General features: G+C 41.8%; 1 protein-coding gene across 1 annotated transcript in view; it reads right to left on the minus strand.

Annotated features, from left to right (window-relative positions):
* The window catches only part of plch2a (phospholipase C, eta 2a), a 67,449-nt gene that overhangs the window by 18,990 nt on the left and 26,827 nt on the right, over window positions 1–21,632 (minus strand). The window contains 5 exon segments of the mRNA XM_082518480.1: window positions 1,728–1,883; window positions 4,226–4,333; window positions 6,751–6,922; window positions 11,383–11,503; window positions 12,142–12,345. Of these exon segments, the coding sequence (XP_082374606.1) occupies window positions 1,728–1,883; window positions 4,226–4,333; window positions 6,751–6,922; window positions 11,383–11,503; window positions 12,142–12,345 (761 nt within the window).

Below are 21,632 nucleotides of genomic sequence, written 5' to 3' on the forward strand. Positions count from 1 at the left end.
TGCCCAACCTCACACGCAAACTACAGGAAACACAGAAAAATAAAAGCTATGTGTAATCAAACTTAATGTCAATCATGACTTTATACTTGGAGATCATTTTGATTTAGCCTTCTTATTTTAACAAACATGAAATTATTGTTCTCTTGCCTCGGAATTTGTTTCCCACAAAGTTTCAACCCTATTGGAAGGTGTTACACGGTTCGACGTTGTACTCTTCCTACTCGTCTCATTTGGACTTCCAGATCAGCAGAAAACATGAGAGACAGTGAAATTATTAGTTGTTTGGTGTATCCACTTTTTTGTTGTACTCACTGGTCTGTGGGTCCATAAATTCAATAGATTTTTAAAATTTGAGTGCAATTCATACACAGATTATTGTCCCATATGCACTAAATAACTTGTTTTTAGTGCATATGAGTCACATGATCGTTGGTGTTTTCTCTGTATTATTGTAAGGGGTTTACCTTACAGTATAAAGAGTCTTGAGGTGACTCCTGTTGTAATTTGGCGCTGTATAAATAAAATTGCATTGAATATAATCTTTCCAGTGTGTCCTGGGTCTGCCCCGGGCTTCTCCTGGTGGGATGGTGCCCAGCACGCATCCTTGTCAGATGCCCAAACCACCTCAACTGGCTCCTTTCGTTGTGGAGCGGCTCTAGTCTGAGCCCCTCCCGGACAGCATACCTCCTCACCCTCTCTCTAAGGGAGGGGCCAGTCACCCTTTGGATTGACCAGTAAATCGAGAGCTTTGCTTTTACACTCAGCTCTCTTTTCACCAGAACAGACGAGTGCAACGACTACATCACTGCCACTGCAGCCCCAATCTGTCTGTCAATGTCCCACTCACCCTCACTCACAAGACCCCAAGATACTTAAACCACCCTTTTCTGGTTTAGGACCATGGCCTGCGACTTGGAGGTGATGATTCTCTTCCCATCGCTTCACACTCAGCTGTGAACCACACCAGTGAAAACTGGAGGCCACCTGATGAAGTTGTTCAACTGCCTCAGTGACTTCGCCCCCAGTGATGGATGAGTCTGTTTCTCTAAAGAAGACATGTCAATGGGATTAAGGAGGTCCTGTGGTCCTGTGACCTAAGGTGTCCTGGTGCCACGAGGACTTATGTACACTCTTATGTTCGAGCATGGTGTTCGTTATGAACAGTTTGGATTGCCAAGAAGGGCGTTCCCCCAATTGTGCCCCACTCATGTGAGAGCTAAAATATTTGAGTAGGACAACAGAGTCTTCATGTGGAGCACCCTCGAGCACCCCCACCCAGGGACTCCAAGAAAGCCGGTTATTCTGCACATAAGTACAGAGAACAGTCAGTACCCGTTCCCTGACCCAAAAGCGCAGTGAGCGAACCTTATTGGACACTGGCAAAAACTCCAATCTTGGTATCCCACCCCAGTCGCTGCCTCTCATCGAGGGCAAACCCAGACTGGGACAGAGTCCAGCCCCTCTCCACAATGCTGGTTCCAGAACCCAAGCCAATATCTAGGCGTTACGTCTCAACCTCACAAACAGCTCGGTTCAGGCTCAGTCTCTTTCCCCACCAGAGAGGTGACGTTCCATGTCCCAGTCACTAGACTTGGAAGCTAGTAATCAGTCTGCCGGGGCCTCTGCCTTTGGCCGCCACCAAGCACAAACTTCACCCGACCCCTATGGCGCCCTCTGTGGGTGGTTGAAATGGATACTGAGACAAAATATTTGCTCTCTGTGTTTACCTTACTGCCAGTTTTATCCATGGTCTTCCCAGCAGGAGGGAGGGCTGTGATGGTAAAGCTGTCTGGATCCTCTCTGTCTCGGATCTTGGATTCCTTCATCAAGTTGTCAAGCTTCTTCTTGGCCATGTTCTCTATTTGGTTTCTGTCAGCTGACATCTGGAGGAGGAGTTAAACAGATTCATTTCAGCTGTGACACAACAGGTGAAAAAGTCAGCAACTCTAAAACTGTCTTATTGAGATAGATTTATATCATCTGTAATGAATTACAGGATATGTAATGTGGACATTAATTTATTTTGTGACACTTTCCCAGAGGACCTCAAAGTACACAGGTCTGGGATGATATTTTTAAGGTCACTCTTTTTGTTGCTGTTTGCGCTCTTGTTTTTATGTATCATTTTCTTCCCTGTCACAACCTTTAAGCATCATGGTATCAGTAATATTGGTAACACAGTAACACATCAGTATCATTAACACTGCTCACTTTGAAAACAGTTCTGGTGTTCTACTGAATTTAGGTCAGCCGAACATGCTGGCTGTTAAACGCCCATTCAATTCCTTCGTCCACCAGGAACTGTCTGCATACTCTCAACACACGAGGATGTTCATGCACCCGGGGCCACTGCACCAATGTAGGGTCTAACAGGTCCCAGGATTTCATCTTAGTGACAAGCAGGGTGTCGTTGCCCAGCCTATACAGGTCTGTGGGCCCCTCCATTGGATATGCCTCCCCAGACCACCACTGACCCACTATCAAACTGATCATGCTGAATGATGTCACAGGCAGCATAATGTTCTCCACAGCTTCTCCAGACCCTTTCATATCTGTCACATGTACAAAGCACAGGACACCAGCAGTGGACCTGCCACCACAAGACAATGCCAATCATTTTCCACAGTGCCGAGCAGTGAGCGCAGGGCGCACTAGAGGACGGTGTGTTGTCAGAGACATTCCCACCAGCAGCTTGCTGGAGTCAGTTTGTAGCTCTTGGAGTGCTGATCCTGTGACTCCTTGCATAAAGGAGCAGATTCTGTTCCTGCTGAGGGTTAAGGACCCTGTCCAAGTGCCTCGAGTAGCTGCCTGTCTCCTGGAATCTCCTCCATGGTCTTGAGACTGTGCTGGCAGATAAAGGAAAACTTCTGGGAATGGCACATGCTGAAGTTCTATCTTGGAGGAGTCGGACTACCTGTGCTACCTCTGTACGGTCCAGGTACTGCCTCATGTTACCAGTATTGATACTGACCCTAGCCAAATGCAAAGGTAGTGAAAAACGTTCAGAACAGACGAAGAGAATGAATGTGAGTGGCCTCCACCTGTGCATCCATTCCTGTTTAGAGGGTGGTCTCATTGTTGCTCCTCTAATGAAACTAACCTGCTGTTAATTCCATCAGCACATGCTGAAACTTGTTAACAACCCAGGCTGCTACTTAACTGATTAAATCAACATCCTAGAGTTGTGAGATTATTATACTATCTTATGCCACCTTATACTTCTAATCATATAGACCACATTATGCCTTGGATTAAAGATTGTGAAATCATTACACTGTTTTATGATGCATTATACTGCTGATTTATAAGAAATACTGTTTTCAGAGAATCATGGCCTTATTTGTCTGATTAGAAAGAACAGGAAGCGAAAGCACAGCAGCATTCCTCCAGAGGCCGTCCAAAGGTCAGGTTTCATCATGTTACATAACACAGAGCACAACTGTGTCAGTGATATAACCCATTCCAGATGTGGTGTAAAATGTCATTCTTATATACTGTCTTTAACCTCCTAGGACCTGGCGTCCACATATGTGGACATCACATTTTGGGTTATTTAGACCAAAATACAAAATTTTGCTCTACAAGGGCCTGATAGCCACTTTCGAGGACATTATACTGCTACTGTTCAATCGAAATTTTAAACAAATATCCTCATATGTGGCTCTCATTGTTCTTAGAAACAAAAATCAGGTAAAAAAAAAAAAAAAGAAAAATCTGGTAATTCTTTGTTTTTCCATTCATCAGGTCCCAATCAGCTCAAATATCAAAGATAAATTAAAAATGCATGCCATGAAAGAGTTCAGGTCTTAGGAGGTAACGACAGGATTATATTATGAGTGTTCATTGAGGTTGACAGGCATTATGTCATTTGTAAGAATACTTTGATAACGATAACCAGGTCTGAGCAGACGGGGGGAAAAAACCCATCATGCAGAAACCCATATTTCAAACAAGGAGCAAAGATGCAGCGACACATAACATTACATAATTCATGTTAGTGATGTAACACATTTCAGATGTGGGAGTAAGACTCTGCATAATAATATGAATTATACATATAGTCAGATCAGAATCTGGATATCATTAAGGAACCAGTGCAAAATGGGAGAGGGACATGAAGCATTAGCAACAAGAAATACAAGCATACCTCACATTTCATCAGCTGGACAAAAGGACGCAAATTGTTTTGCTAGACTGAACAAATAGATACCAGATAGGTACATACATCCCCATTGATCAGCTTACAGTCATCCTCCATTTCATCAGCACTGTCCTCGTCAGACACATCTCCCTCCTCTGCATTCTCGTCTATGTTGGGAGGAAGTTTCTTTCCCTGTCAGAGTGGACAAAATAAATCACACGAGATTCTTATATTCTAACACAGAAGACATATTCACCATATAGTATGATCACAATGTGCATGTCAATGTAGTATACATATCGATGGTGGTTTTAATGTAGAGCACTGGGTTGGAGGTTAATTGGATATTGCGGCTAAAACGTGCCTAATTCAAAGTAAGTTAAAGTAACATTAAATTAACCTAGTTAATTAATTAATTAACCTAAATAACTTCAGTACTGCCTCATGTTACCAGACAGAGCAGCACGGTGGCATGGTGGTTAGCACTGTTGCCGCACAGCAAGAAGGTCCTGAGTTCAATTCCACCATCAGGCCGGGGTCTTTCTGTGTGGAGTTTGCATGTTCTCCCCATGTTTGCGTGGGTTCTCTCCGGGTACTCCGGCTTCCTCCCACCGTCCAAAGACATGCAGCTTGTGGGGATAGGTTAATTGGATAATCCAAATTGCCACTAGGTGTGAATGTGCGAGTGAATGTGAGTGTGAATGGTTGTCTGTCCCTGTGTGTTGGCCCTGCGACAGACTGGCGACCTGTCCAGGGTGTACCCCGCCTTTCGCCCTATAACAGCTGGGATAGGCTCCAGCGCCCCCCGCAACCCTGAAAAGGATAAGCGGAAGCGGATGGATGGATGGAACTTCAGACAGGTGGAGTACGTGTTCTGAAAAGGACTGCCCCAAAATTTGGTTTTTGTCTGAAAAGCAGAAAAATTGGTTTTCAGCTGCGTCAGTGTAGAGCGCTCTCCGGGACATGACCATCCCACCACAGTGGGACGACCTCAGTGAGTTTCACTGCAGGTTTACCAATCCGCCCCAGGGGTGTGTCCTCTCTCCTCTGCTCTTCTCCCTGTACACAGTACAGTTTGCAGATCACATGACAGCATTTAGACTCATCTAGGACGGCAGTGAGTGTGGCTCTGTGGTGCAGTCAGAGTAACCTCGAGGTGAATACGCTCAGAACTGTAGGAATGACCGTGGCCTTCAGGAGGAACCCCTCTCCATGCACAGCAGCACAGTGTCTGCTATGGAAACCTCCAGGTGTCTGGGATCCACGGTCTCCCAGGATCTGAAGTGGTCCCCCAATAGAGACACAATCATCAGAAAAGGCCTGGCAGAGCATCCACTTCCTCTGCCAGCTCAGGAAGTTCAACCAGTCTTAGAAGCTGTTGAAACATTTGTGCTCTGCAATAACACAGTCAGTTCTTTGCTCATCCATCACTGTATGGTTTGGATCAGCCGCCAAACAGGACAAGGACAGACTATAGAGGACAGTGAGGACAGCAGAAAAAAAAAATCACTGCTGCCAAATTCATTCAGTACAAATCAAGAGTCGAGAAACGAACAGACATCAGCTCTGCAAACCATCACACCATGGTCACAACCTGTTCCTGCCGCTCCCTCTGATACATGCTCCAGATCAAAGCATGCAGTATATACTGTATACTGTTTTGTTTTGGTGTATATATGAAATAAGTATTGAACTATTTCTAAAGGGGCTCATTAACCAGGTGTCTAACAAGAAACATCTCATGATGGGTAAAACCAGTGAGTTCTCTCAAGATCTTTACAACCTTATTTTTGCAAAACATACTGATAATAATTTCTAAACTGTTCCAGGTTCCAGTGAAAACTGTTGGGGCAATAATCCAGAAGAAGAGGAAAAAACATAATTTCACTATAAACCCGCCACGACCACATGCCCCCTGCAAGATTCAGACAGAGGAGTGAATAATCAGAGGAGCACTTGTGGACAGCTACAGAAAGACCTGGAATCAGCAGGTACATTTGTCTCAAAGAAAACAATAAGTATGGCCTGTATGCATCACACAAGACTCCACTGCTGAAGAAAAAGCTGGCTCTGAAGGCTACTGCAGTTTCTGTGTATCTACTCTATTAAGGGTTGTAAGGGCGCCGCAATCCATCTCAGCTGTCATAAATTACATTTAATCTGATAATAAATGAGGGAAACACATCTCTATCAACATTTCATCCCTCAGAGCTTTCAGAGATCTGAATGTAGCTCATGACCCAGAAGTGCACCTGCAACCAGTTATCTGCAGAGTCTGCACTTAAGATATTTTTGTACAATAACAAAAACACCCAGATAATAATCCAGCTACCATCTAGTGTTCACACACACACACACACACACACACACACACACACACACACACATAGTCCAAAGTGATTTTTGTTTTCTTTCTATTGGCTTCATATGTCACTCTCTGCTTCTGTCTCACTACTTTGATCACCCCATTATATCATATACCTTTGAAGTTACTCTGTGAGTTTCAGACTCTGGATAATAAAAGCAGTAAGATGAGATAATTGCCGGAGGACTGCTTCCTCACACCAAAGAAAATCTGTCACTTTCAAACATCCATATTGGGATTTTACCTTCACAAGGATCTTGCCCCTGAGTGCTTCTGGGGATGGCAGCTGCCCAGATTCATCAGCTTTGATGTTGGAGACATCCAGCTTGTCCCCCAGGATCTCAATCAGGTACTGAGCCATCTTCTTTTGCTGGGGAACACTGCAGTGGTTCTCTATAGACAGGATCACTGGGTAGCTAGCAGACAATCACACAGGTTGGAGAAAGAGGGCTGTGTCAGCTGGTTGTTACAGCACAGCTTAATTATTTCACACTTTTCACACTTTGAGTTTTCTTGATTTTACCATCAGTACAGGTGGAAGAATACTGTAAATTACAGTAATGGCAAAGCATTGGCACATACATGGCTGTGTAACAGTGTTGTTCACTGTTTGACGATGCCTGTTTGTTTTTGTTTACACTACTCTCTGTATCCGGTTTGGAGTATTTGTTGTGTTACTGAGGTTTAATTTTGGATTACAGCTGGTGGACTAATACCAACCCCATTTTAACACTACTTAGTTTAAATTATTAGTCCTTGCAATATTTTGTAAGCAGGATACTAGTTGGCAAACTAGCTGGCAGGTTTCCAGGGTAACACTACAAGAGCGCAGTAAGGTGATGGTATTAAAAAGCCACAGAGTTGACAGAGGAGATCACTACGGTCACACTGCAGCAGAAAGCCACTCTGGGCCTGGTGGAGGAACTGAGAACATTTTTATACATGGACCATAACATTCTTTATGGGAGGATACAGGCCCAGAGAAGAATTTCTTCAACATCAGCAACAACTGGTGCTACTACAGTGATGAACAGTAATCACACCACAAAAATGTACAACAAATTATTCATCAATTTTAACAGCAGAAGTCTGTATGCTAATTGATAGGAGATAAACTGGAAGTCTAATACATTATAGTTCAATACTGAGAGTAAAGCAAAAAATATTCTGGACAACAATGTGATTTCACATTGTTTCTTGATTTCACAATTTGTGTTTCTTAGTTATAACAGTTCTTGTTGGCAATAAACCTTACACCACTGGAAAGCCTGTTTATTTCCCCTTCATTGGTGCTACATTTGCAAGGAAAGTGGATTTAGCAGTGGGTGGGTTGAGCAGCAAAGTTGAGTATGTGGGTTGCGCCCATGAAAAACTTGCCAAATCTTCTCCATCAGTGCCAGACAGCTTCTTCTGCTATTGACTTGTTTGGTGTCGTTTCCTGGATTGGATGACTGAAGTCTGAAGAAACAAAACATATTGGTAGCATGTGGAAGAACCATAGACAACCATAAGAGCCTGGCAGTTTCTCCTCATACTGGTCACCAGCTGGGTCACCCACTGCCATGGGATGGCATCACTTTATTCAACCAGCATTTGTTGTGAGTTAGCCAGTATGGTTCTGTTATGTATTAGCAGAACTGGAGGCAGGCCATTCCATCCTCTCCACTTCCAAACTCTGAAGGTAGTGTCTAATAAACCCCACTCTGCGGAGCCAAACATTGTCATCTTGGAGAGTAACATTTGGTCCCGGACTGTGGAAATATGGGCCACTGTTTGCAGAGTCTCATCTCCATTTGAAACATTTTTTCCGGCCAGGACTGAAATCGGATGTTGTTCAATACTGCCATGTATGCCAAATAACTGCCAAGCCAACTGAAATAATTCCTCCAGCTCCCCTTTGTCCTATCCCAGTAGTAGAGGAGCCATTTCAAAAAGTGATTGTTGACTGTGTGGGGCCTTTACCTAAATCTAAAACTGGAAACCAGTTTCTGTTGACGGTTATGTGTGTTTCAACTAGGTTTCTGAGGCAATCCCACTACAGAGGATTACAGCTCAGATTGTTGCCAAACCTCTGGCAGACCAAATGTTGAAAAGAATCTCACCAATGGTTGTGCAAACAGACCAAGGCACCAACTTTAAGTCGAGAGTATTCGACCAAGCCCTTGAAACATTAGGCATCGAACACATAACCTCTAGTCCTTACCATCCTGAGAGTCAGGGGGCACCAGAGAGGTTTCATTAGACTTTGAATAATGATAATAATAATGGATTGCATTAACATAGCGCTTTTCTAGGCACCAAAGTCCTGGTGAACTGGGGTTTGGGCGTAAGATGAGGGGTCCTTTAAAGGTTTTTAAAGAGAGGCTGGCTAATCCGGTTGACAACACCAAGAGCCTTCTGGAGTATGTCAGAACACTAAATGACAGGGAATAAGCCCTCTTTAACCTAACAAGGAATGCACTAGCCGCTTCACAAGCAAAGATGAAGAGACACTTTGAGCAGAGGGCAGTCGACAGTTTATTCCAGCCAAGTGACAAAGTGCTCCTTCTCCTGCCTTATCCTGGCTCAGCTCGTTCTGTTAAATTGTCTGGTCCTTATGTTGTAGAGAAAAACCTCAGCAAGACCAACGACATTATTCAGACCCCAAACCTAGACGTCCTACTAGAATGTGTCACGTCAACATGATGAAGCTGTACAGCTCTTGTGAACCTTCACAAAAAGGTGGCCCAAGAACAAGTGGCTACATTCCCAATGGCTTCTGTTTCCAAGGTGGACGCTACGCAAGATGAAGAAGGGTTGGTGTTACGGGGTGCTGAGCCACAAAGTGCTCGACTAGGCAATTCCCTGATATTGTCAACACTATCACAATACCTGTCCCACCTTCCTGATGAACAGAGCAATGATATCATAACACTCATGTTCGGATTCCCATCTCTGTTCAATGACGTCCCATCTCAAACCACTGTTATAAAACGCGTTGCTGACTAAACCTACACCAATCAAACAGCGCGCTTATTGGGTTAGCCCAGCAAAGAGGGAAATCATAAAACAGGAAGTTGAGTATATTCTTCAGAATGGCTTTGCAGTGCCAAGCTCCAGCTCTTGGAGTTCACCATGTCTCTTAGACACAAAGTCAGATGGAACTCCAAGATTCTGCACTGACTTTCGAAAGGTAAACTCCTCCAGCTTTTGTAACTCCTGACCACTTCCTGCAGTACACAGTTATGCCTTTTGTAATGCTCCTGCAACCTTTCAGAGACTGGTCAACAAAGTTTTGGGAAACATCCCCAATTGTAGAGCATACCTAGATGATATAGTTGTGTATAGTAGTGACTGGGCAACCCCCACGGCTACGTTGAAAGAAGTCTTCACTAGCCTAGAAAATGCATCCCTCGCTTTGAACCTTGCCAAGTGCAACTTAGCTAGAGGCAGTGTCCTCTACCTTGGCCAGCAGGTTGGTCTACAAAATGTGTGCCCTGCAGATGCCAAAGTCTCTGCAATTAAGGAGTTCCCCAACCAACCACTAGGAGGGAACTGCGCTGTTTCGTTGGGATAACAGGATATTACTGGCGATTTTGTAAAAATCTTTCCTCTGTTGTTGCCCCTCTCACTGACTTAATCAGTCCCTCAGAGCCTTTTGTTTGATCTGAGGGTTGCCAACAAGCTTTTGAAAGCCTTAAAGGCCTACTTTGTTGCACTCCTGTCTTGTCTACTCCTAACTTCTCTTTACCATTCAAACTGGAAATAGATGCCAGCGCAGTTGGGGCAGGAGAAGTGCTTCTCCAGGAGGATACCCAGGGCATTGACCATCCTGCGAGTTACTTCTCTCGCAAGTTTGATGAACATCAGCTCAGGTATTCTACCATTTAAAAGGAGACACTTGCTTTGTTGTGGGCGTTGCAACATTTTGAAGTTTATATAGAGTCAAGTCAGAGTTCACAGATCACCACCCTTTGGTTTTCCTCTCTAGGATATATAATCACAACCAGCGTCCTATGCGTTGGTCACTGATTATTCAGAACTATGTTCTCGTCACAAAAAAGGTTCGGAAAACTTTGAAGCACACTCTGCCGTGCTATTTACATATGTCACCAAACCCCAAGTTTGGTTCTTAATGGGTGGGGGTGTTACATGCCAAGAGGTGTGGCTTTGTTTTTATGTTGCAAAAGCTGTTACACTATCAGTGCAGCAATCAGCATAGCAGTCTCCACGTCTTCTACTTAACTCTACAGTCCAACTGCCATAGCCAGAATCTGGACTCATTGCTGAGCATAAGGTTCCTCCACATCTCCAGGTTCAAATGTACACATTGCCAGCACCAGTGCAATCAGGCCCCGATGGAGAAGGGCAGTCATGGCAGGCCTCTCTATCGGACTGAAAAGGCTTTGTGCAGTCTGTTCCAGATTGTCAGGGTAGAGAGCACGAGTACTGATGAGGAAACTCTTTTTGTGCTGTCGTCCTCTTGCGTTGCCAACTTCATGGTCTGTCTTTGAAATCCATCATTGTATGGAACTTAGCCTTCAATGTGGAGATGGTAATAGGGGTCGCTCCACATCATGTTGCAAGTTGGTTTTGCAGAACACCAGTTTGAAGTTGCTGTATAGCACAGGCCCTATCCAGATCAATTGAACATGACATGCACCATCTGACTGCTTTAGCAGGGTCCATGCTAACAGGTGCTGCTAATAAGGTACCAAACAGTCTCCAGATAATCAGAACCTGAGGTACCAGACTCTCAAAACAAGAGTCAATAGCAGCAGAAGGTGTTTGGCATTAGCAGAGAAGATTTGGCAATTTTTTCACTGGCACAACCCGGTCGTCAGTGCAAGTCAGTTAAAAAGGATAACTATGGAAGCATGAATGAGAGCAAACATACTCATTCTTGACAAAGGCGTACTTGTTGATTGTCTCAATGACATCTCTGAAGAGGATCTTGGAGGTTAGGGTGTAGCCATGATGGACAATGGGCTCACCGTCCTGACCGTCCCAACAATCAACTGTGGACAGCAAAGAAGAGACAAAGCTGGCACTGAAATGTGCAAAACTTACAAAAGCAAGACAATGATGGGATAGAGTTTAAAAGACAACGTGTTCCCTAATTACCATTTATTCGTTTATATGACAAAACTAAGATAAGTGAAGCCTGCAGGCAAGTTCACACACAGCACCCTGAATGTGAGTTTACACTACACACTAATATAATCTTATATAACTAAGAAGACTGTATCAGTAACCTTTTATTAACAGAGCTGACCCAGATGACTAATGACTAACTAAAAAATAAAAAATAAAAAAATACTACAAAAACCCAAAGTCTCTGACACGTAATACACGGCAAGTGTAACCACTCCAATAAAAGCATTAGTTTTGGTAGTTTGCTGGTCTGGAGCTTTGAGGGGTGTGTCAACACAATGCCCCAGCCGTAAAGGTCAAGACAGTGCAATACTCAGGCTAAATTAAGAACACAGCTTGTTACATTATTGGTGTTACAGTGTTGTCTGAGTCAGATTCTGTAAACTGTTGAATTAAACAAACAAGGCAATGCAAAAATTGGGACCACTGCCTGCCTTTAAGAGTATGACACTATTTAAGTTGTACCTGTGTACTGTGAGTGTATGTATGAGTCCATGCTAACCTTCCACACAGCGACAGCCAGACTGCAGCACCCAGGCATACATATCCACCCTGGACTGTGACATTAACTGATCACCCATCAGGTAAGTGTTGTGTGATGAGGCGATGAAGTAGTTGCACAGGGGCTGGGTCATGTCCTGGTTCACGCTGTAGTGATCTGGGTTGAAGATGTCCCCTGCTGGGCTGCGCATATAATTTGTAAAACCTGGAACGAAGTTGGACAAAGAATTTTCCTACAGGGTTCGTCTAACCATTTATCCAATCATTTGGTCTCAGGTCTAGTCTGAAGTGTAGGTTCAACTATATTGGAAGTTGTTAAATCTTAGTACTTTAATGTAGTAGTATGTTCTGAACAGGTATAGCTCTGAGTTTGGAAACATGGAAATATGTTAACTTTAAAGACTCAGATTCTATATGTCATTCACAATGCTTAATTAAAACATAAAATATAGAAATTAGTAAATGCAATATTTTATCAAGACATATAATACAGATAAATATTATAAAACTTTCGTTCCTTTATTTAAAAGAAAATGAGAACAAAAGTGAAAAAAATCACAACATTAAGAGAACAAAAATACTTTTCAGTATTAGACAAAAGATGCTGACATAGCTGGATTATACTGCGTGTAGTTTTACAATATATTAGCAAAAACATTGGGGCATTTCCTTCATATTACTATGATGATAAAAAAAATATGGTTTTACACTAAAGTTTTAAACTAAATATTTCTATTGCAAAAAATCACTTCTATTGTTCGCCCATGCTTGCTGCTTCTTAGTGTTTCATCTTTAACTTTATGCTTCTTGGAGATCAGCTGGTGTTTTGCTGATGTAGACCTTTAGCTGACACATGATTGGGCAAAATGGCAAAATGACCAAAATCTAATTTCAGAAGCATTTCCTAAAACCAGTGTTGGGCAAGTTACGTTTAAAAAGTAATTCATTATAGTTACTAGTTACTTCTTCAAAAAAAGTAACTGAGTTACAAGATTCTAAAAGTAATTAATTACTTGAAAAGAAACTATTTTGTTACTTTAGTTTAATTGGCCATTTTTAACTACTTTTGATGTTTCCTCTACATTTCACATTAAAAACTATTTACTTTGCCTTGTTTGGTAACATTCTTTTCAGCACAACCTCACGTGTCTGAATTTGCAGTTATGTTTTCATTTTGACATACTGTATTAACACAATTGATCTAAAATCAGACAAAAAACATAACATCCGAGAAGAAAAAGTTATATTTTTTACTGTAACAACCACAAACATGTTTAATGAATCATATTTCATAACTTTAAATGTAAATATAAATTGTCAATTTTAAAATCCTATGCACAGGTTTTGCAAACAAAGTTATTTGCAGCCATTTACCTTTTACCTTGATTTTTTTAAATAACCATTTCAAACTATTTACATAACAATCAGCTGTTCTGCATTCAATAAGATGCCACACAAATTATTTGTGCCACTCCAAATATTCCTGTCCACTATAAAGGAGAACATCACAGCCTGATACCTGCAGGTCTGACAGCAGCAGGTGTATCACTCATCCTGTTTTCATTCAGCAGTCACCTCATTGTTCTGACACACAACACAAAACTATCCACAACACTACACACTAACTACACAAGACAACACATTAACTACACACTCCAAACACGCTAAACGTCACAAATCTCTCACATTTCAAAACTCTCTCTCTCTCTCTCGCGGTCACTCCTAAACTTCCCCCTCTTCCTAAACAACCAAATGTAATATTACCATATCATTTTTGATTGGTCGACATGGTGCATTTTTCCACCAACACCAATGGGCTGTTTCTGTTTAGTTTTTTTTTTTATTTTTTGGTCATAAGCAGAGAGTGCTTGCTAGCGCTGTCCTTAGACAGTAAACGTGACGAAACTATTCAGGAAAAAACACAGCGTATATATTGTTTATCATGAAGTGTCATCTTGGCTTACCACGACTACTTTATTGTTCCTCAGTCAAACAGCAGCACTCATGCGATTGTTTTGCCCCCTTAGCTCCAGGTGTTGTGTCAAAAAGTGATCATCAGCCAGAAAGTGAGCAGAGTGAAGCTGACCCCCCCCACCCACTTGAAACATAAAGGCAAATAGGCGGAGTGGTTAGTGCTACGTTTGTGTAGATTTGTGCAGGTAAAATTAGTGTTTGTGCTGCTACGGTTTCTGAGATATAACGATTTTAATTCTTACAGCCTATGCTGTTTAACAACAGTGTCTGTGGCAGTGAGTTTCAGCAGCTGTGGAGTGGACCACTTTTATAGAAGACTGTCCACTTCTTTTAGGCTTGCTGCATATTAAGTTTTATTATTATTTTTTTTAGTAAACCAATTTAGTCAGTGGAAAGGTTGATATTTCTTTTGTTACCAGTGCAGAAACGTACACATGGTAGGCTAAAGTTTTTATTTTTTTCTGTGGAAAACTGTGAGTTACATGTGAAGTGATTCATGTATACCTAAATTATTATTTTTTCACGTACCCAGTTTGTCTCTATGATTCTATTTTGAATTATATATGTTCATTATTATTATTGTAGCTGTCTCAGAAAAAATTAAGTGCTTGGTTTCATAGGTTGTCACCTACATGTAGAAAATTGAATATTCCACAGCACCTCGGCCAGGGATCTTCAACCTGCGGCTCTAAAGCCACATGTGGCTCTCTGGCCCCTCCACTAAGACCAAGTAAGTTCTGTTTTATTATAAAGACAACAAGAAAGGGTTCTGTTAGCAGTTTGTTTTTTATGAAATATCTGCATTGACTATTCACAGAATGTACAAGGCTTTTAAAAGTGATTTAATGTTTCTTAGCTTCAAAACTATTTACTGTAAATCTCAGGTTGGTTTCCCATCTTTCCTAATTTTCAATTTTTATGGAAAGGACTCACTTAGCTGGCTTCATTTTAACAAATACTTTTCCCGTTGTAAAGGTTAGATGACTCATTTTCTTCTAAAATCTAAAGATAAACATTTTCATTTACATAGCTTTCACTAGGGCTGTTCGATATAACCATATATATCGGATGACGATATAAAAACGTCTATCGTTTCATTTTACGCTATCGTTTGTTTCGTGGTGTCGCAAAATAAACTCTTTACGGCAATATTTTTTCATCGTTTTGATGGTCACTGTATTAATTTCTTAAAGTTCTCTCTTTCTCTTATATTTAATATAACCACACTACGGACGGACAAGCGCCTGTTTTTATGCGTTGTTGTTAGCAACAACGACGGTAAAACCATCGCATGTCCGCTTGTTTATATTCCACATAAACCTTTCACAATAAAGCTCAAGATCCTGTTGAGACTTTTCAAAATAAACTGAATCACGTGAAAGAGCAGATTATTTACGGATGAGAAGTAAAAAAGAGCCGCCAGATGCTAAAAAATAAACCTTAGACTCAAACGTTAGAACAGGCTTTTCCCTGCAGCACGCCGTGTAATAAATACTCACAAAGAAAACAACTTATGTCTAAAAATTTATCGTTTCATGCATCGGTTAAAACGTTATCGGAACGATGAGATTTTGGTCATATCGCACAGCCCTAGCTTTCACGATACAACAACTAATTTTCTAGATATTTATAAGCGCTTTCTTTTTTTTAGGCTCTAGACATGTTTTGTAGCAGCAGGGAAAAAACTGAACTGAAAAGAATGCTGACCCCTGACCTAAGCCATGAGGTCAACACAAAACAAATACAGAAAAATTATTGACAGAAAAATGGAACGGTTACTTTCAAGAGGCTACAGGTGAAGATGAATGGGTGTGTAAAAGCAAATATACATCAGACTGACAAAGAAAAGAGCGTTAAAAGATTTTTACTTTTGAACTTTAACTTTATATGCAAAACTGAACTTACAGATAACACACACACTAGCCATATTGAACACATGCAACTGTAATGAACCAAATAAAACAGAAAAATGCAGGCAACACTCATTATACTGTGTATAACAGTATAACTGTGAGTAACTGTCCCTGCACAGAGCTCATTTGCTGTGGTGCTGTCTTCTGTTTTGAATTCTGATGGACACAGAGATGGATTGGAGAGTGGCCTGAGGCAGGTAGACTCAGGTAGGCCACGCTCCTGCTTCCACAGCAGTGCCAAGATGAACTATAGCAGACTCTTTGAGGACAGAGATGGCAGGAGAAACAAATGGCACTTCCCTTGTCATTCCTTTGCTGAGGTAGCAGTGCTGTGAAGAGCAGCGTTTTGTAAAATAAACACTTAATATGTTCCTCACTGTCTTAGTAATTACAGCGGAGATATTGCACTGAGCATCGATTTGGATCGCACCAGACCTCAACTGGTCAGCTTCGAACATTGCACTAAGCAGCTCTGCCCTCCTGTATGTTTGATGGGTCACACCATCTGTGGCAATGGCTTTCACCAGCTGCAAGACTGGGTTTTCACTGTCTTTCAGAACAGCATTTTAAAATGTGGAGCTGTCACAGAAGGCACAACATAAGCACTGAAAAAAATGCATCAAATGCACAGGTACTGAGCACAGAGATTGTTGATTCCTCTAATCTAATAGGCTGATGAAGGTTTCCATTTTTTAATAATCCCACCTTCACTCTTTTGGCCCAAAAAGATTCATCTGCATGGAGCCATTCGGTACATGGAGAGAGGTAGGAAGTCCTCTTCCTTTTTTTGGGTGGAACAGCTAGGCCCCTCCAGTTCTCAGCTGCATCTTCATCAGCTGGAGGAATGTTTGTGGCAGCATCAGATCCCACAAACAGGTGAGCATCCATTTTTTATTTTGTCTTCTGCACTGTGAGTTGTCATGGATCCAGAATTGGCATCTGTGACTTCCAGTGATCCCACTGTTGCCTCATCTTTGGTCTTTTCTTTTGCAGAACAAATCCGCATATTTCCCTTGATGAAGGAAAGATGACGAGCAATAAAGCGATCGACTCGAACAGGCAAGTTTTCATGTCTGAAAAGGCCATGTTTTATCTTTTTGAACTCAGCTTCAACAGTGGCTGACCTTGCTGTGATGCTGGTGCTTTGGAAGAGAGGGACCATTATTCCTGTCCAGAGTGGCAAGTAACTTGCCACTCTTATTATATGAGGAATAATCTCAAGGAGAAAGTGAATATTATCTCTATCTCCGTTTGCTGCAGCAAGTGACCTGCTCTCCTCACATATTTCTGTTACCCATTGTCGTAGGTCAGTCTGGATCTCATCCACCGAATCCACTCTCTCACTTTCCTCGGTCTGTTCATCTGGAATGATGATGGAGTCTTGAGCAATTTGGGCTTTCAGGGCGCAACATCAACCCTGATAAAACAAGGGAGGAGTTTGGCAGACTGGGTTCCAAGAAGGACATGAAAGCATTCATTAAGGTAGGACTTCAGATCAGGATGAGGAGTGAAAACCTTGACCAGAGCTCCCAGAATTGCCAGACGAAAGTCACTCACAGCTTCCTTTGGTACAGGTACACCTACATGAATCCATTCTGTCAACCAGTTTGCGATGGCATTAACATCATGTTTCTCTTCATGTTTCCTTTTTTCTTTCTCAGCAGGTGATCCAGGTGATTGATATATGCATTTTTTATTTCTTTTTTTTTTCTGCTCATTCTGTTGGTTTTTGTTTTTTGCCCTTCTCCCCCGTCCCTCTTCTCAGCTGTTTCTCTTTCCCTCTTTCTTTCTCCCCTTCTTTCCCCCAGTCAAGTCTGTCCCGTATTCAGTAAGTGAAAATAAAACAAACAATAAAAGGTGAATCAAATGGACCATTACGGCAAGGCTGGGATGGTCAATTTGGTAAAGTAAATCCGTTGGGCATCTTTCTTTGCCTTTAGACAACAATTCTGATGGCAAAAGAGCCAAACGGGACAGGCAAAAAAAACCAAAAAAACCCCAAAAAAAACATCATGTTTCTCTGATAGCATTTGCACCACTGGGACACCGGGGCAATTGTTTTCTGTCAGGATACCTTGATAAAGGAAGATAAGGCCAGATTTGCCATTTGGTCTCAGCAGTTTTTTCACAACTAAACCGGTTGCATCAAAACACACAGTTGGGGGAGATTTTTTTGACAATGTCTTGTACACATGGATCTGAGTTTGACTCTAGTAGTTACAGAAAAACCTGTCCAGTCCAATATCTCGGATGCTACCACTGTGAGGAACACTATATTTTAATAATTGCAGAGATGCAATGGGGTCCTTATCTCCTAATTCCAAGTCTTTTCTCTCTTGTTTGACCTTTCGCAGAGTGGCCAAATTTGGAAGGTGGCTTGGCTCAGGATCTCCAACAGCCATCAAATCTGCTGCCTTCGCTGAACTCCATACAGCTGGTTCCATTCTGCCCTCACACAGCTCTTTAGCGATCTGTTCACGCAGGTTTCCAGACATGAACCGCTTGGAGTGGCCAGTGTGCAGGGAGAGATCTGTATTTCTCATGAAACCATTGGACTATTAATTGCTGGCTGTCTGTCACATGACATTTCTAACTGGCCATGACACTCCTTACAGTTGCCTCTAATGTCCAGATAATTATTGGTGACAGCTGGATGGACCTTTGCTCTTCGGAACACAAGTGTACATGTATTTTAGATTTTCTTCCATACAAGGTCATTGATGATATGAGTCCAAGTGCCAGGCTTCAAAATTGTGTATTCCCTTTTTTGAGAAGGAGAAAACTTGTCATTGTATTTAACCTTTTCAGGAATAAATTTAACCCAGTCCTCAAAAGGTACTTCAAGTTCAAAAGCTTGACAGTTTTCTTGTCCAGGAGAAATGCAACGTGAATCTAACTCTCCTTCACTATTACTTTCCAGATTACTTTCCTGATCAGTGATTTCCAAAGCTGACCAGATGTGTCTATTTAGCTTCACAAAAGTGTACAGGGCCTTTGCTGACATCTTGTTTTCTAGCTGCTGACTCAGCTCTTTCCAGACTGGGGCAGCTGGAGTGGCTATTTTGCCATTTTGGACTATGGCCTCTTTTGAATTGCAAAGAATTGGAAAAATGGAAACCTTGTCTACAGATGGCTTTCGAACCATCTAAATAAATTTTAAAAAAACCACAAAAAAAACCCCACACTATGTTTAGGATGGAGCAAAAGATGACTTCTGACCTATATATTAAGCAAGGAGAAACCCCTCCCCCAAGTTCTCCACGAATCTACACTTTCATATTTTGTCGAATTCTTGTTTTTAAGATGGAGCTATTTAATTTGTGAGTTTTATTGACTTGAGTCTGAGTGTTTAACCCATTAACATGTACTGTACAGCACTTAGGTCCAGTGTACCAGATGTTTTTAAAGTGCTTTAGAAACATAATTTCTTTTTTAAAAGTTTTCTTGGATTTGCACATTTGTAATTGCTGTATTTTTGAAAATGTTTAACATTGAAAAAAAATCACTTTGATCCAGCCATATCATGTATTAACTCCGTAACTAAAACCTTTAAATGTAAGCTTACCTTGTTCAGAAATCAGATTTAACACGCTGTTGTAAGAATCCTTCAGAAATAGTCATGCCAAATAATACTTTTTTCTGCCAAATATAGGTTTTTTTTAATCCACTCTAAAAACAATAAATCCTCAAGCATTTGCATCATAGTTTTAGGAATGAAAAGTGATTGAAGTAAAGAAATTGAAGTAAAAAAAAAAATAAAAAAAAACTACATTCTACAAATTTAGCTGATTAAATACATTAAGAAAAGTTTATTTTAACAGAAATTTATTGAACAAGTGAACATACAAAGCGAAAAGTCATTTGAAAAAAACATTTTCATACCATAACAGCACATCTCAGAAACCGTGGCAGCACAAATGATAATTTTACCTGCACAAATCAGCACAAACGTAGCACTAAAAAAGTAGACCATTTTGGTCCTTTTCGAGGCAGTCTTGAGGGATGATGACCTTTGAGAGTGACCTATAAAATAAAGTTTAATATCTCAAGGAACCGTAGCAGCACAAACGCTAATTTTACTTGCACAAATCTGCACAAACGTAGCACTACAAAAGGAGACCATTTTGGTCCGATTTGGAAGAGTCTGGGGGGATGGTGACGTCATCAGCCAAAAATATAACTTAATATTTCAGAAACCGTGGCAGCACAAACAATAATTTTACTTGCACAAATCTGCACAAACGTAGCACTAAAAAAGTAGACCACTTTGGTCTGCTTTGGAGCAGTCTGGGGGGATGGTGACCTTTGAATGACCTATAAAATAAAGTTTAATATCTGAAAAACCATAGCAGCACAAACGATAATTTTACCTGCACAAATTTGCACAAACGTAGCACTAACCGCTCCGCCTATTTGCCTTTACGTTTCAAGTGGGTGAGGGGTCAGCTTCACTCTGCTCAGAAAGTGATTGCTGTCCGCGGGAGCGCGCGCGCAGCTGCTTAAAGCTGTAGCGCCCAGATTACTTACAGCTACTTCCGTCCAACTGATATAAGGTGCGGTAAACTAAACACAGCTTCAACCGTCTATTTGTTGAAAAATAGTAACGCGACCGCATCGCATTTTCTTGTTAGTAATGGTAACAGCTAGACCTCTTCGTGGGGACGTAACAATGTGGGGGCTCGTCCAGGATATGAATGGAAGGTACAGCGATTAGTAAGTTTAATAAGTTTTGGTGTGTTGTTTGCCAGTCGTTTGATTAGTTGTATTGTATCTGCTACGCTCTCTCCAGTTAGCATAGGGGAGTGTGTGTAGCTGAGCATAAGCTCCTTCTTCAGGCACTCATTTTTTATTTTGCCTTTTTTGTTTTTGGAGTAATCCTGGGTGGGGATTTGTCCAGTTGGAAAGGAAGGATCAGGAGAGGGAGGTCCAGCTGAAGAAGGAGTTGGAACTTAAGCGTTTAGAGGCAGGGCTTGCCAGAGCCAGGGAGGTTGAATTGAAAAAGGTGGAGGCGGAGACAACTGTCAAGTTGCGACATTTGGTACTCCAGCAGGCTTCCCTTCCTGCGACTGCCTCCATTCGGCAGGCAGACGCACCGTTTGACGTGGGGAAAAACAGTCGTCTGGTTCCGGTGTTCCGCGACACTGAGGTTGACAGTTACTTCGAGTCATTTCAGCGAATAGCCACAGCCTTGCACTGGCCAAGGGATTCGTGGGCCATTTTGCTACAATGTAGGCTGGCAGGTAAGGCTCATGAAGTTTGTTCCTCGTTGTCAGCTGAGGACAGCCTGGACTATGACAAGCTGAAAAGGGCTATCCTGCTGGCTTATGAGCTGGTCCCAGAAGCTTATAGGCAGTGTTTCTGGAGGTTGAAAAGGGGACAGGGTCAGTCCTATCTGGATTTTGCCAGGGAAAAAAGTGTCCTTTTCGATCGGTGGTGTGTGGCCTGCAAAGCTACTGACCTGGCTTCGATATGTGAACTAATGCTCATAGAGGAATTTAAGAACTGCATTGCTGAGCGCATTGCAATATATATTAATGAACATAAGGTTTCCTCGCCAAAGGAGGATGCAACGCTGGCTGATGAGTTCGTGCTTGTCCATAAAACT

Source organism: Aulonocara stuartgranti (assembly GCF_965226115.1).
Source record: "Aulonocara stuartgranti genome assembly, chromosome: 20".
Taxonomy (NCBI): domain Eukaryota; kingdom Metazoa; phylum Chordata; class Actinopteri; order Cichliformes; family Cichlidae; genus Aulonocara; species Aulonocara stuartgranti.